Source organism: Rattus norvegicus, chromosome 18 (assembly GCF_021556685.1).
Source record: "Rattus norvegicus strain SHRSP/BbbUtx chromosome 18, alternate assembly SHRSP_T2T, whole genome shotgun sequence".
Lineage (NCBI taxonomy): Eukaryota > Metazoa > Chordata > Mammalia > Rodentia > Muridae > Rattus > Rattus norvegicus.
The window spans coordinates 50,384,023-50,399,369 of NC_141551.1; the positions used below are offsets into that span (position 1 = coordinate 50,384,023).

The window sequence follows — 15,347 nt, forward strand, 5'->3', positions numbered from 1 at the left end:
AATTTATATTCCATATACAATAAATAATGTAAAATAAGACCTGTTTAAATGCAGTGAAATAAATAAACACTTCTCTTGATTGCAGAGATTGAAAATAGCACATAAAAAGGAGGGTAAAAGAAAATCAATCAACATGGGTCTTTTATTATTAGATGACAATGACCTTGAAAAGACAATAGATGCCTCTATTTACTCAAAGAAAGCGTTACTTAGAAACTAACAGAGTGACGTGATCAACATAAGCTCTTTACCATCAATAAAATCCTTCACACCTCTTTAAAGCCCATTACTGTTTGTATCAATCTGCCAAGATGCTTGAGGACGGAACTCTACTATAAAAGGTGCCAATAAATTCTCTTGTTTACATCCTTTAACATCAAGAGTACCACCTCTACACCAGTGCTAAGCCTTGGGTCCACCATTAGATGTACGAAAATTATCCAGCACAGTGTTTGAGAAAGTAGTTTCCAAGGGATGTAATGAAATCGTGTTCTTAATGTCTCTTTGAAGGCCAAGATTTAAACCCTTCCAATATTCACACAGATCAGGTGGATCAACAAACTTCGTGAAAATTCACTAAGAGGAGAAAATAGAGTAGCGAGCTCTGATGTGTAAAGATTCCTCCCACCAGAGAGCCAACCACTTCTGCATGGACATTGCATTGAGGGCTTAAGTCATGGGATTCCGTGGATGGGGACCCAAGAGCCCTGAGAAGTTTTGCTCCCCGGCCTCAGACACAATTTAGTGTATTCCTTAGTGCCTTCAGGGACATTATTAGCACAACCCTATTTTTTCAAGCCAGGGCGACCCAATTCCTCTATCAGGGGCTACAGCTTTTGGCCATGTAATGAAATAATTTTTAAAAGGTAGCAATCTGTCTGGGCCAAATATAGCTGTGCTATATTCAGAAGTAAATTTGTATTTGTATCTATTAAAACACGCTACAGGGGTCCCTACTTAGCTTATTTTAGCAATTCTACTTTTTTTTTCTTTGCAAGACTTAAACATATGCAATACATTCTGGGAACTCTTGAAGAGTGTCTGGGAGGGAACTCCTAACTGAAGGAGTCCTCTTGTTTTTATTTTATTTATTATTTTTAATATATCCCACCTATAAAAGTGGAGGAGATGAGACCCATGGAAGTCATTCTAACAGTCGGTAACTCTTCCTCTTCCAGTAAATCCAAGGGCTTAAGAAATAAATAAATAAATGAATGAATAAATAAATGAATAAATAAATAAATAAACAAACAAACATTGAAGGGCATTAATTTGTTTCTAGATGTGTGCGTGTAAGTAAAACAGCAGTCATAATGTGGAAATTTCAGTCACATTTTACAACTAATTGGAAGCAGATTAGAATTCCGCCTCGGGGGAACGTTGTCAGACTAGAAGCTGGAGCAAATGAAGAAAGAGGTGAAGGCGTCCTGAAGAGCTGACAGATTTACTGTGCTCAGGGCTATAAACGGGTCCCCGGCTGCAAGGAGGGTGAGTCCCCTAAGTCCAGAAGCGAGCAGCTCGCCCCTAGGAGCCCAGGCCACGCCCCCAGGGAACCAGGCCGGTCTCTGGTACCCATCACCCACAAAAAACAAAGGGACCTGCACACTGACATACAGGTCGGGACCCAAGGTCAAGGGAGAGGGCCCTCCTTTACCAGGTGGGGGAGGGGAGGAAAAGGGGAAGCAGCTAGTGAGGGCCGATAGAGCCATTAAGTGATGGAAACAGCTGCGGGCTTTCGACTTCAGAGTCTGGCATCTGCTTCGCCATGACGGCAGAGTGGGGGAAGGATTTGGGCGAGGAATGTAAATTGCTCAAACAGAGCTGGATGCATGGACCTGGGGGGTGGAGGGAGACCAATTGCTCCCTTGTGAAATCCTGTTGCTCCCTTTGGGCAACCCCAGCACATCTGAGAGAGAGTTCGCTCATATTGTCCCTTCCAGCAGTTGACAGATCTGGCAAGGCTCAGAGCTTCTCCATCAGTGACCAAGCCGTCAGTTTGTCTGGTTGACCAGTTGGCCACCATTCATCTGTGCTCCGCTCAACCTCCACACAGCTTCGCACCAAGTTAAAATGGACTACCCTCTCTTTCACTCCCTGGGATTTTTCCCCCCCTTATTACATCACCACTGCTTGCTTTTGAACTAGGTCAAGGGTCAGGTTCTATTTGCTGTTGCCTGTTTTCTCCTTTGCTTCCTAGACTGGGTCCTAATTTCATTTCCATCACAAAAGAACTGGAACCGGGGAACGCAGAGCTAAGAGCCATTGTGCTGACCATGAGCCCACGCGAAAGCCCAGATTTGATAGCGTTATCCATGCACCGTGGTGAGCCACATGCAAATAAACAGTTCCCCGCGAAGAATGAAAAGCCGAGGTTTCAGTCCTTCCAAGTCAAACATTATTGTTTTTAATATGAGCTATCCATAAAAATCGGTGAAGGAGATGACAGGAAATTCAAAAGTAAGCCGGTCTGGCTGAGCACAGTTTGAAAAAGGAAAGGAGGGGGCGGAGAGGAGGAGGGAGGAATGTTCTCCAAATTCCCCTCTTATTTTCAGTGAAGAATGAGCTAAACTGTAAAATCTGCACAGAAACATAAACAGTGAATTCAGTGAATTCAGAGGTGCGGTAAGGCCAGTATCTAACCAAAGGGCAGCCCTCCAACAGAGGCTGGTAACGTACAAGGAACAACTTGGACATGACCCTTGAACCCTCAGTGACTAATGTGAAGGACACAGAGGTGGAAGGAAAGCAAGTGTCCCAAAGGCCAGATGTGCTTTCCAACCAAATCAGGAGTTCTCTTTAATCAAAGGCACAAGCAATGACTTCCAGGAGTTTACAAAAGTGTGACCAACTGGAACTTGGTCGTCTGTTGCTAATTGAAGCATATAAAAGAGTTCATTTCTTAAAACATATTACACTTTTTTTAATAAATAAATAAATAAATAAATAAATTTGCTGCCACATGACAAAAACCAGAATCAAGCTCACTGGTAGAAGATCAGTACAACCAAAGACCAAGCTATTATTTCAAACTGTCAAGGGAAGCAGTAAAATTGCTACCAGGTCTCCTTAAGTTACCCTTCAATAAAAAGAAGCCATCGGGGAAATAAGAGGAAAAGAAAACACATCAAAAACCTTAAAAGTCCCTTTAAGTAAAATTATACGTCTGTGGCACCGTGCCATCTGCTCTCTGGTTAACATAATAAGCCCATTCTCAACCCTAAATGCGTGCTTTCTAAGACCATTATGAACGACACAAAAATATATTCAGTATGTTTTTATTTACCCCTAAACAGTGTCGCCTACATTCATAAGGCATCATTGGGATATACCTAACTGTACATTTTTCTTAGGGTTCTGAAGAGTCCCAGGATGAAGAAAGCTACGTGGCTGATAGTCACGTTGAATAATAATCAGACTTGGTTCCAATGACCAGATGGCAGAGAAGAGAGAGAGGCTTTGAAAAGTCAGCAATGATGTTTGCTCACCATTTCTTTCTCTTTTAGATGTATTTATTTATATGAGTATTTATTTATATGTATTTATTTATATGAGTATACTGTAGCTGTCTTCAGACACTTGTTCACCATTTCAAATGGACTTGTCCTAATCCGAACACCCTACCCGTTGAATTCTCCATTAGAGCTAGAGCATAGATATTAGATTTTCACTTAGTTTCCCTGGGGATAAAGGACTCCTTGAATATCGAATGGGATTCCTATAGTTTGAGGCCCACTGGCCTACCGAAACTCAGGCATTTGCTTTGTGGTCACTTTACTTCTTGAAGCAGAATCCATAATCTCTTCTACTACATCCCCAAAGGTGTTCCTAAGCAAAATTCAGCAGGCATGCAACATTCAGGTTCCAAAGTGCCAGACTCATCATCTTGAATTCCCCTGAAGCTCTCAAAATAACATTACAAACAGCCCAACTACGGGTCAGGCAGCTAAGAGTGGTTTTAACAACCTTTCATTCAGTCGCAATGGCTTTGTTACAGTTGCCAAAACCTTTAGCTTGAATTGAGAAGTTGTTACAGAAAGCAGGCAGTCACTAGTGAAATTTCAGTGGGGAGACAGAATTGGACCCAGAAGGAGCGCGCTCTCTCTCTCTCTCTCTCTCTCTCTCTCTCTGTCTCTGTCTCTGTCTCTGTCTCTGTCTCTAGCAGAGTGAAATGCAAAATTAGTGATGCCTTTATTTATTTTTAAAATGCATTTATCTATTTACAGGTGCATGGTCTGCCCTTGGGTATAGGTGTGTGCCCCTGTCACAGGGCATATGAAGAAGGTCAGAGGTCAAGTTACAAGAGTTGGTTCTCCAGTGGGTCCTAAGGAACAAACTTGGATCCTGAAATTTGGTGACTAGTGCCTTTATCCTTTGAGCCATCTCAAAATGTTGGTTTGTTGTTCTTGTTTGCTTGTTTGTTTTGCATTCTAAGAATAGAGCTCACATCACACAAGACTTCCAATCCAACATCTACATATGCAATTACATCACTTAGAGTCTGAGACCTCTATGCAAGACCCCTTCCCTGGCTCCAATATGATCTTTACATTACTTACTCTGTGACTACTGAAGCAGATTTCACCTGTTCCCTATTCCATCCATACTCAGTGACCCAGAATCAAGCATGTACAATTCACTGGTAATGATCCTAGCAAACAAATGATATTCTGCTGTGAAGTTGCGGCCAAGGGTAGCCCAGCATTCCCTCAGTTCTAGCTTCTACATGACAGAAGAACACTATACCAGTGACTTAGAAATAAACTGTTTAGTATCCAAGTTATACCCTTGATGTTCAGATCGCTGGCAAGTTGAGAGCTCTGGCAATCAAAACTATGTTGTGTTACAGTAATTACTATGACAAACTTCCCAATGCTTAATATTAGAGAATAGGAGAGTATGATCCCTCCACCTCTTCTACACCTCTAGAGTGTGTTCAACGTGGCAATTATCTTCGTTCAAGCAGCAGAATTTAAATTGCATTGAAACTCAATTATACCCATGACTTTTTTAAACATACACTTCAAAAGGCAGGTTTCACCACACTCAAATCACTGAACAAAATCTCTTTCCCGGCTTATAAAAAAAGAGATTTTTATTCCCCTCCCACGAGACATCTTCAAATACAAAACTGACTTCCCTGAAGCTTTGGATCGACTTTTCTTTTTTTTCTTTTTGGCCTTGTGAAGGCATTGGCTGAGCAATGTGGAAGGAAAAAGAGGGTGCCCACCTGATTCTAAAACAAACGACTCAACCTGCCACTTGTCCCAAATGTCAGGACCAACAGCCTCAACTGCCACCACCTTCAAAGGGCCAAGCAGATACCTCTTAACAAAAACACTTTACATTGCTACTCTAAGGTAGTAAATGTATGATTTAAGTGCTCGTAGCTAAAATAGCTCTCCAATTATCAAGGGCCTCTTAGGATGAGCAAGAATGCATTATGTGCTAATGACCACAACCAGGGGTCCCTTCTCCACTCCTTTGTCAGAACCCAAGCAGATACTCCCCTGCAGCTTCACCATTAACATGTCTGTTTCCTGTCAGCCCACTCAGAGATAATGTCATTTATCTCGGGAAGGCACAAGCCCAGTCATTAGCTTCAATAAAAGACCTCAAACAAAGGCCGGATAATGTTTTACCCAGGGTTCCCACTAAATCCAAGAATACCCATCTCTCTGAGCCAAATACTCAAAAGTTATCCTTAAAGAAGTGTGCTGTTGTTTATCCGGGATTCTAGAAGGTGGCTCTGAGAGTATAGTCTGTGTATAGTAAACACTAGTTCCTAGCACTATCACGCAAAATTAGTTTAATGAAGAGTGATGACCGGGTTAGCCCTGGGGAGCCTTTCCCCTGTAGCCTCCAGGAAGAAAATTGACAGGATCATTTAGATCTTTGAAGAACTGACCCCCTCATTGTGAAGGCCTGTAGAAACAAAATAACCCAGAGGAAAGTGGTCAATGGCTGAGCTTCTGGAAATCCTCCAAAAAGAGAAAAAAGTGGAACTGGTTAAAAGAAATGTGGGAACACGTGTTTTCACAGTAGTGTGGGGATTATTGTAATTTCAACTTTCTATGAAGTACCAGGTGAACTTTTTCTTTTAAATTAAAAAAAGCACAGACATCGTCAAAATTGGGGCAGATCTCAGCCATTCATTCAATCCCCATGTTCCATGCTGGAAACCAAGAACAGATGGTACTTTCCGTCTTGTTTGAATCTGGTTATTGAACACCTCCGTGGCTAGGGAGATTTCTGCTTAGCCCTTTCAGCATTCACTCAGTTTACTAACTCTAAAAGTGCTGCTTAGGAAAAAATAAGTCTTTATAATGCTCTAATTAAAACCATCTTGCACCCAAACAATTTTACTTGAAGAGCATATTCTTAACCCTTAGACACTTGGACACCCACTCCCACCCCCTGTCCTTCTCCCCCTAGTATTACGGGCTATTTGCCAAGTTATTAAAGTGGCTGAACATTATCTTTTTTTTTTATTTAGCTCAATCTTTCATTTTTTTAACAGATTTTAAATGTACATAGATTCATGTGTTCTCACAAACACCTCTGGCCAGCCCCTCTGCCGCCCTCCCAGGATATCTATCTATTGGACCAGACTAGAAGGAGGATCGGTGCTGGATCGGTGCTGACAGGAAGCCACCTCTAAAATCCATATGTAACTTTCAAAACAGCACACTGTCTAACTACAGTGGTCTCAGTTGTTTCATTAAAGCAAGTGACATTCCTGCCCTTCATCCCACCATAGATCAAATGGACTCCCTAATTCACAGGACACACTACATTATGGGAGTGGGGGGACATAGCCACAAAAGTCATTAATCAAAATATGTTCTTAAACTGCTCACACACACTTAGAGAATGTGTCAGGATTCCCTAGTGACGTGTAAAAAGGCTTCTACCAGAGAATAAAACAAAGTGAACAATATCTTATTATAGACAGGTCCGTTGATAGAGACCATCTTTCGGGGAACAAGGCCCATGGAAATGTATATGATGTTACAGAAATAACCCTTCTTGGAAAAGACACAACTATCTAACTTTCATTTGTTTCTGTTTTAAGTGTTATCTGGTTTTAGGACTCTGTTTTGTTTTGTTTTGTTTTTCTTGTGTGTTTCCCAGTATTCTAGTGATTGAATAATCCCACTGACTGTAACAATGCTCAATATAACTATTTAGATCAGCCCAATGGTTTCTTCTCTGATAAATCTAAACTGTCAGAAAATGAAGAGAGATATGCAAACAGTTTCAATGCAGGGCCATTCTGCTTTGAGAGACAGGAGGAAGGCAGAGAGGCAGGTTCCAACAACCAAAAGCCAAGTCATCAAACCTACTTAGGCAGACATCTCACTGGTGGCTTAACCACAAAATGGGCTATAGAAATACAGCTCAAAGATCTTGGAATTATGGTGTGTTTTGATTTTTTTTTCACGTATTAAGGGAGTGGCGAATTTTACAACATACTTGTGGTTTCCACATAAAGGAGCCAGACACTCACTGATTTAATTAGGTTTCATAAGGTCCAATTTATCATGCTTTACATGATTCTGCGTAGTGAAGAAACAGAAGAAACAGACCAAATATAGATGTTTAAGCATGCTGTGAAAATTAACCAGTGACAGCACGTCTTATGAATCTCCTTTCACCTTCCAACCAGGAAAAAAAAAGTGTTCTCCCCGCACACGTGATTGCTGCCTTCTTCACTCTGAAGGTACTTACCCTCCAGTAGCCTGGTTCTTCAACTATGTTGAACATAAAACATATAGAATGTTTTCTTAAAAAACTTCTTTAAAGATGCCTCAGATGTGAAGCATGTTTTCAAGGGAAGTGTGCCCTACTAAGTTCTTGCTTCCTAAACAGGCATCCTTCTGCCATTTAGAAGCATTGTCTAAAAAGCCTAATTTGATAGAACCATTAGTTAGTGAAATTAGGCTTCCTTCCCTGGGTGGTATTCATGCCAGGGAGTTGCCATCTCTGAGAGGCAAGGATGGTATTATGAAGTCTTCTGGGGGATGGGGAGGACAGCGCTTAAGAAACAATGTTTAAGATCCCAAGCCAACATCTCAGCCTGACAAGAGTGGCTAGCAGTGTAGGCTCCAGGGCCATGAAACCATCCTAAAATGATTTCTGGGCCAACTCTGGTGGCTGAGGTTGGTGTCTAGCTTCCACACTGCAAGGCAAGGTTCTCTCTGTTCCCTCCCCCACCTCCACCCACCCCCGCCCCCCAGCATGACTTGTTTGCTCTTCATTTGTGGAATTCCTACGATGCCACTTATTACTGCTCTGCCTGAAGACGCATTGCATGCGTGTGAATAATTCAGCGCCTTCATTCTTCAACCACTTCCCTCTGTGACTGGGAAGGAAAAGGAACACAAACTGGAGAACCGACACCAGGCACTAATCTCAGTTGCCATGACAGCAGCCTTTGAGATCCTGAAATGTTCCGATCGCCAGCTAAACAAAATTGTTGAATGTGAACATTTGGCTGGAAGATTAAAAGGCTAAGAGGAATGCAAAAGGCCAGAACCTCCCACATTCCCAGCAGCCAGTGGATCCAATCAAATAGCTCTGACTCCTTAACCACAGCATTGTGAGCAGTGGATTAGGGCAATTCATCCAGATAGTTAAAGCAGATTAGAGCTGCAATTTGAAGACTATTGGCAACAAAAGTAAATGCCCCACTGTACTAAGTAATAAGAAGATTTCAAAATGTCTTTTAGTAGAAATTATGTGAAACCACACATTTAAAGTCAGAAGCAAACCCTGAGATGTTTTTTAAGTTAATTTAAATTCATCAATGTAAAAGGCTAAGAGGATTTGGATTCAAAAAGTAATCAGTAGCCTTTTGCAAGTTTGACAGTGTAGCCTACACCTTTCTCTGTCTCCATCAATGTTTACAATCAGAACTTTACTCCTATGTTCGTTCCAACTTTAATTCTGAGCACCCGAAGTTGAAAATAAAGAGTCAGAGAACTGGGAATTGTTTCATGCAGAAGTAATTCCCAGGAGACTTCTTAGCATCATTCCAGCCAGAAAGGGGGGAAAAAAAGAAAGAAAAGAAAATCACATAAGAAGCATAGTTAGAAGAAATCACATCACCACAACCGCTTAATAGAAACACTACATCTGCATGCTACATCTGCATGCTACAACTTAGGGAATAAATCTAAAGATTAAGTTCACAGAAACACCACTCTCACCTCCCAACCAATGTGCCTGGTGAACACATACCCATCAGTTCCCAGACGTTACCCCAAAGCAACTGCATCCCAGACAAGCAAAACCCAGGCCTCCATGCCTAAGCGAGATAACACCGGGGCAGGTTTTCCGGGACAGTATCTAACCACAGACTTTAAGAAAATGACCAATAAGAGTGCAGGGGTCCAAATGGCCCAAGTCAAGCATTGTTAAGCCACAGTTGGCTTCACAGTTGCCCCTACGGCCCCCTCGGTCGTATCCTCGCATTTCAGGAACACAAGCTTAATATGCTTTCCATTTCTTACTTAACTCCTCTTCCAGCTGCCCCGGCAAGCTAAATAGCGAAGTGCTAACATTCTCAGGGCTCTAGCTGCAATAGGTGAGAGAGCAAAGGTAGAGAGTGTGTCCACAGTCACCAAAAACCGCACGGTTTGGCTACATAGTTACAAAGTCAGTGGCCAGTACTCCGAGCTTAGAGTACAGCCTTTGACCGAACTATTTGGGTGAAAGTAACAGAACAATGAGTATAAATAACCCTACACACTCCTTTCCACAGAGGGAACTAGAACCCTGTTCCTAAGGACACACTGTTAACAATAACACAGTCGACAATTCTCTTTAGGGAAGAAACCAGGACGAAACTCAAGGTAGTGCCGCAGCAGGTTTTCTGGTCAAAGCACACACGGACAACTTGCTGACTGCCCAGGAGCTCTTTACAAGGCAAAAAGGCACTTGGGACATTCAGAGCCTCCCCACCCCATGACCTTTCAAACGTTGGCACCACAAACAGCAGAAGCAGCAGCAGCAGAAGCAAGCAAGAGCCAAACACTGCACTCAGGATAGCATCCATAAAGGGTGAACGTCATAGAAATCTCACAGAGAACCCGAAAGCGCTAGGAAGTGTAAGACACCCGGAGGCACATCCCACAACCCCAAACAAACGCACAGAGTGGGGCACACAAGAAGACGACCGTATCCTACCTTCTCGGTTTTCAGTTTCTTAATTCGTCTGTGGCTCTCCTCCTCCTCTTCTTCCTTCTTGACCAGCATAGAGTTTCCCATGAGCGTTGAATCCGGAGCAGTTTTAGTAACTTCCCCTGCAGCTCCGACGCTGCCACTCCCAGCGCCCCCACAGTGAAAGGGGCTCGCGCCACTTCCATTGCTCTTGGCCCCAAAGCCATAGAGGTGACCACCACCGGAGGGGCCCTGGCCTCCTCCGCCATTCTGGTGGCCCTGCAGCACGTCGTGCTTGTCTTTCCGGGATCTCGCAGCATCCTTATCCCGCTTGGCGCCTCGGCTACTGTGGCTTTTCCCTGGCTTCTCTTCCTTGCTTTTCCCACAGGAGCCTGCCCCCGCGGTGGCAGCCGAGGTCCCGGTGCTGGTACCGTTGCTGTTTGGGTTGCCGCCGCCGCCGCCGCTCACACTTTGACCCAGCGCTGAATTCATGCCAGTAGCCTCTCCAGGGCGCCCTTGGACTTCCTGCCTCTTGCCAGTGCTGATCTCGGGAATTCCATACAAGGCAGCAGAAGGCAGAGATTTATTAGCATCCTTAGAAGTTTTAGCCCTTTTCACTTTTGATTTGCTGGTCTCTTTGTGTGAATTCCCCTGGGGAGCGGAGGGCTGAACAGAAGCAAATTTTAGGCCATCAGCTAAGGCTGAGGTAGCACAGGTCCCATTGGAGGCCGGACCTCCACAATCCTTAGTGTTGTTGGTAGTGGTGTTGGTGGAATTATTCATCTCAAATTTCTGTCTGTCCTTTTCCAAATCGGCGTCCAAATCAATGATTAAATTTCCAACCCCGATTTCCCAATCATCGCCACTGTCATAAGTATCAACTGTATTTGGATCCACACCTTTTCCTGCAGTCGAAACGTTCACGGACATCCTGAAGATGAGCTCTCGAGATTAAAAATCCAATGAACTTTCCTTGAGAGATGAGGGGACATTCGTTTAGCTCCTCTGGGCTTTCTTTTAAAGAAAAAAAATTCTTCCAATTTTCCTCTTCTTTTTCCTGCCCCAAAAATGTGTCCGGGATCTCACTCCCTCCACTCTAGGTCCACCTTCTCCTGTAGAGGGGGGAAAAAGTCGAATATTTCTTGTCTGGGTATTACCGGAATAGAAAACCATTAATACTGGGGAGTGAGTAAGGGACACAAGGAAGGACAGAGAGGAGGGGGCTCATTATCGTTTTCAGAGTCCAATACCAGGTTTAAAGGAAAACTGGCAGACTTGAAAACCACCCCCCTGACAATAAACATCTTACAGTAGCTAAAACGAAAATCCCTCTAAACAGCAGGGGGATAGCCAGTTCTTTAAAAGCATTAAAATATCTCCAAGGATCTGATTCAAGCCCAGAAAGGTTTTTGTGGCTTTTTTTTTTAAGTTGAACATTTTTATTTTTTTGCCCGGCACACGTGCTATTTCAACCCCAGGAAAAGATCCTGGACATTCATACAAGAAAAACACCCTGTTCAACATCCCCTAAACATGTCCTGGGTCTTGCAATGTAAAAACAAAACAAAACATACAAAAAAACAAAAACAAAAAGAGGCCCTCAAAGTTCTCTAGGACTAGTATTCAAAATGTCACTAAGTTTTCCTTATTTCTAATTCTAATACTTCTTACAAATTGTCTAGACAACCTAGGTTTTGTTCTCCACAAGAAACAGAAAAACAACAGTAGTTCCCCTCACACACACATACCCACCACCCTCCTTCCTGAGCAGCTACACAATTCTTCATGAAATATGCACAGACCTCTTTAAGAGTATTTTTCTCAGTAAAAAGACAGTGTGAGAGGAAAGGTTAAATATCTGTCTTCTGGAGAAAAAAAGAAAAATCCATCTAAATAATTTTGCCATACCCCTGGGTCACAGAACTGCTCAGTCAGTTAAATATGGTGCTACTGTCTGTAGGGAAACTGATTAAGACGTACACTTTAAGTGATCTGCGCCAAGGTGGCCTCAGTGACCACAAATGAGTGTGTGTTTGACAAAGAGCAGTTAAAACAGTTTTTTAAAGGGATCAGTCCCCTTTTAACAGTTGATTGTCAAGAAAATAAATAAATATACAGAGAAAGACATACAGAGAGAGGCACGCAGAGAGAGAGAGAGAGAGAGAGAGAGAGAGAGAGAGAGAGAGAGAGAGAATGCTTACCTTTAAATCCTTTATCATTTTTTTAATTAGGCCCGCAAATAAAAAAAAAACATTTCTCAGTCCACTAGGCACACAACCGTGTGCTTCATTTTACTTAAACACCAAATGATCAAAAAGGAAGAAAGCAAGTAACACATCCCAGCCAAAATAATCACTCAGTAACATTATTCCACTTCCCCATCCCCCTTTTGGCAAAAAGCTCTGGAGTCCTTTTCTCCTTAAAAAAAAAAAAAAAAAAAAAAAAATGTGTCACTGTGCAGCTGAGAGATGCTTCACATTCGCAACCCAAGCACCGAAGGGTGTTTTTCCTCTTAACAAGCATTCAGAATAATAGGGTGTTGAGAGAGAGGGAGAGGAGAGGGGGAGGGGAGGGGAGGGAAAGGAAGGAGGGAGAGAGAGAGAGAGAGAGAGAGAGAGAGAGAGAGAGAGAGAGAGAGAGAGAGAGAGAGAGAGAGAGAGAGAGAGAATTAGAGAAAAAACTTTTCCGAACTTCTCATTCCGCTTTCGGTTGCAGACTTCAGAGTCACCGTGATCAGTAAGTAATGATCTCATGTAGCAAACCTACAGGCGTCCTCTAGTAACGAGACAGAATGTGCTAACATCGGGATAAATTAGTGAAAGGGAAGAAAGAATAAGAAGAAAGGACTGAAAATCTGGGCTGGATTCCGCCTGTTAGTCGGGAAGTGGCATTTTTCCGCTCGTCCTGACATTTGATTTCTCCAACTAACTTAAGGAGGGGGTGAAAGGATGGGGAGGAGGAGGAGGAGGAAGAAAGGGTGGGATGAGGCGCTGGGCTGGAGGAGAAAAAGAAAGGTGTGGAGGAGGAGGGAGCAGACTGTGCAGGGAGCTGATAAACCAGTTAGAGCAGCTTTCGCCCGGGGCGGGGGGCGGTGGAGCGGGGAAAATAACGGCGTCTAAAAGGGGCTGCCTTGGAAACCTGAAGGATGTGATGTTTTCCTGTTTTATGTTGTTTTTGAGAAAAAAAGAACCGAGTTCTTAGAATAGTCCCCGAGGAGGGGTTAAAATCCTCCGCCGCGCAAGCCGATCTGTCATGTGGTAATTCGATAATTAGAGTCAAAAAGGTTTTTTTTTTTTTTAAGGCGACCTTTCTCCAGGACAATTTCTCTTTCTCTACACGCAGCAAACAGTGCGTCTCTATTTTTTTTTCCTCCTCTCTCCACCTCTCGCCCACCCCCTCCTGTGTTTAGTCAGATGGCCTCGGAGCTTGGCTTAGTATTTTTAATTAGCTGGCGTTTGGAAGCTAAAAGCAGTAATGAATTGTTGATGGATTGGAAGTGGAGAGTCGCTTTGCTGGAAATGTCGGGGCTGGGAGAGGGGGATGGGCGCGTTAGCAACACCAACCATCTAAAAGGAGCGGTTTTGTTACAGTGCAAGCCTTTCACATCACGTGAGGATCAAGGGCTCAATTGGTTGTCGTGAGAACAAAAATGGTGACAAGCGTATCAAGAAAATACTGATCTGGTCTTTAAAAAAAAAAAAAGCTGAAGGTTTCTCCCTTCCCCCTGCAACCCCCTCTCCCCCCGCACGCCCTACAGTGGGCGAAGCTACAAGTTATGAATGTGAAACATTTCTCAGCCATCTCGGAAGTTCGGAAGGAGGGAAATGTAATGGCCACAAGAGCAAAGCAGATGTTTTAAAGAAACAGCTTATAAACCTTTCCTCAACTGATCTCCAATTTGTCGGCTTTCCCAAGGGGCCAAAGCGGAGGACGCCTGGGGGGAGGGCAGAGTACCTCGGAGCTGCTGGGATTTTAGGAAACACCCCCCCCCCCATGTATTAAACAAAGAAAAACATTTTGCTAGCTCCCAAACAGGGACTTGTAATAAACACACCATTGTTACTATTTGTGGGTTTGTTTGGGTTGGGTGGGGCTCCCCCCCACACACACACCTTCTCTTAATGTTTTTTTTTCTTCTTGCCCCCCCCCTTTTTTAAGAAGGTGGAAAATGGTAGTTACAGTCATTACATGTAATGGATGAATATTCCCTAGTTTACTATTAAATTACTGAGCAGGGGGATGTGACAGGAGAGAAATCAGCTTGTTCTACCCGGGTTCCCATTTGCCTGGCTCGGTCTGGGCGGGGGTCAGCTCAGCTCCGGTAGAAGAGGAAAGGAGGGGGAAGGTGCGCAGGAGACCTGACAGGGAGGACCAGGGTGTGTAACTGAATCACTCTTAGTCTCCTTTGGGTTAGAGCCCAAAAGGTAATTTACTCTAAGTTAGCCCAAGTGCCCAGTCAAGCTTAATTTGTCTAAAGAAGTTACAAAGTCAGCCTCCACTGAATAAAATTCACCGTTCTTGGGCTGTTCTAAATGCATAGCCAAACCCTGTAACTAGTTCCTCATTTCAATGCATAAAACTCTCACATTCCCCTGCATGAAAACCCCACTAAAGTGCTATATAGCGACACACCACGCAACCGTACTTACGGTCTGTATGGGAGCGAGTTGACCTTTTCCTTCTAACTGCATTGAGTGTGTTTGGTTGCAGCCGCTTTATTTTGGAAATTATAATTTCTTCAATTTTTTTTATTAAAGATGGACCAGCAAATGTCACAGACCGTCCCGTGTATTTTTTTTATAAAAATAAAAAAACAACAAAAATAAAGCAAAAAGCCAGAACACAGAAATCCCCCCGGTGCATACACACACACACACACACACACCAAGCTTGTTCTGGAACAGTGAAATCAGAACTGAAACACAACACACGCACAGGGGGAGTGGAGCCAAAGGAGCTCTCAGCCTGTATACCTGAAAGGGACTTTTCTTTGTTCCCAATGCCCTTTCGCGCAGGGCCAATCAGAGAGCAGCTTTTATGAAACTGAGCTCTCTCATTGGTTAGCTGCTTTCTCTTGGCTACTGTAGGGGGTTGAGATATACACACGTATAAAACACACACTGAGCGCGGGTGGGGGTGCTATGGGGGGTGGCGGTGGAGACAAAGCGTTTTATTTTCCAAGCAGA

General features: G+C 43.4%; 1 protein-coding gene and 1 long non-coding RNA gene across 7 annotated transcripts in view; one reads left to right on the plus strand and one right to left on the minus strand.

The window, feature by feature from the left end:
- Zfp608 (zinc finger protein 608) overlaps positions 1–15,136 on the minus strand; it is a 107,479-nt gene extending 92,343 nt beyond the window's left edge. For 3 of the 6 annotated variants that reach the window (XR_015642260.1, XM_087592716.1, XM_087592717.1), the window contains exons 1-2: positions 14,811–15,136; positions 10,189–11,273 (exon numbers count right to left, since the gene is read on the minus strand). Coding sequence is in view for 3 of the 6 variants with exons in the window: in XM_087592716.1 (XP_087448842.1) it covers positions 10,189–11,091 (903 nt within the window). In the remaining 3 variants the exon portion in view is untranslated. 6 annotated transcript variants of the gene reach the window in all.
- On the plus strand, positions 12,858–14,226 carry LOC108348794 (uncharacterized). Its single transcript, XR_015642550.1, has 2 exons — positions 12,858–12,897; positions 13,752–14,226. It is a non-coding gene; the product is annotated as an uncharacterized LOC108348794 (long non-coding RNA).
- Positions 15,137–15,347: the final 211 nt, after the last annotated feature.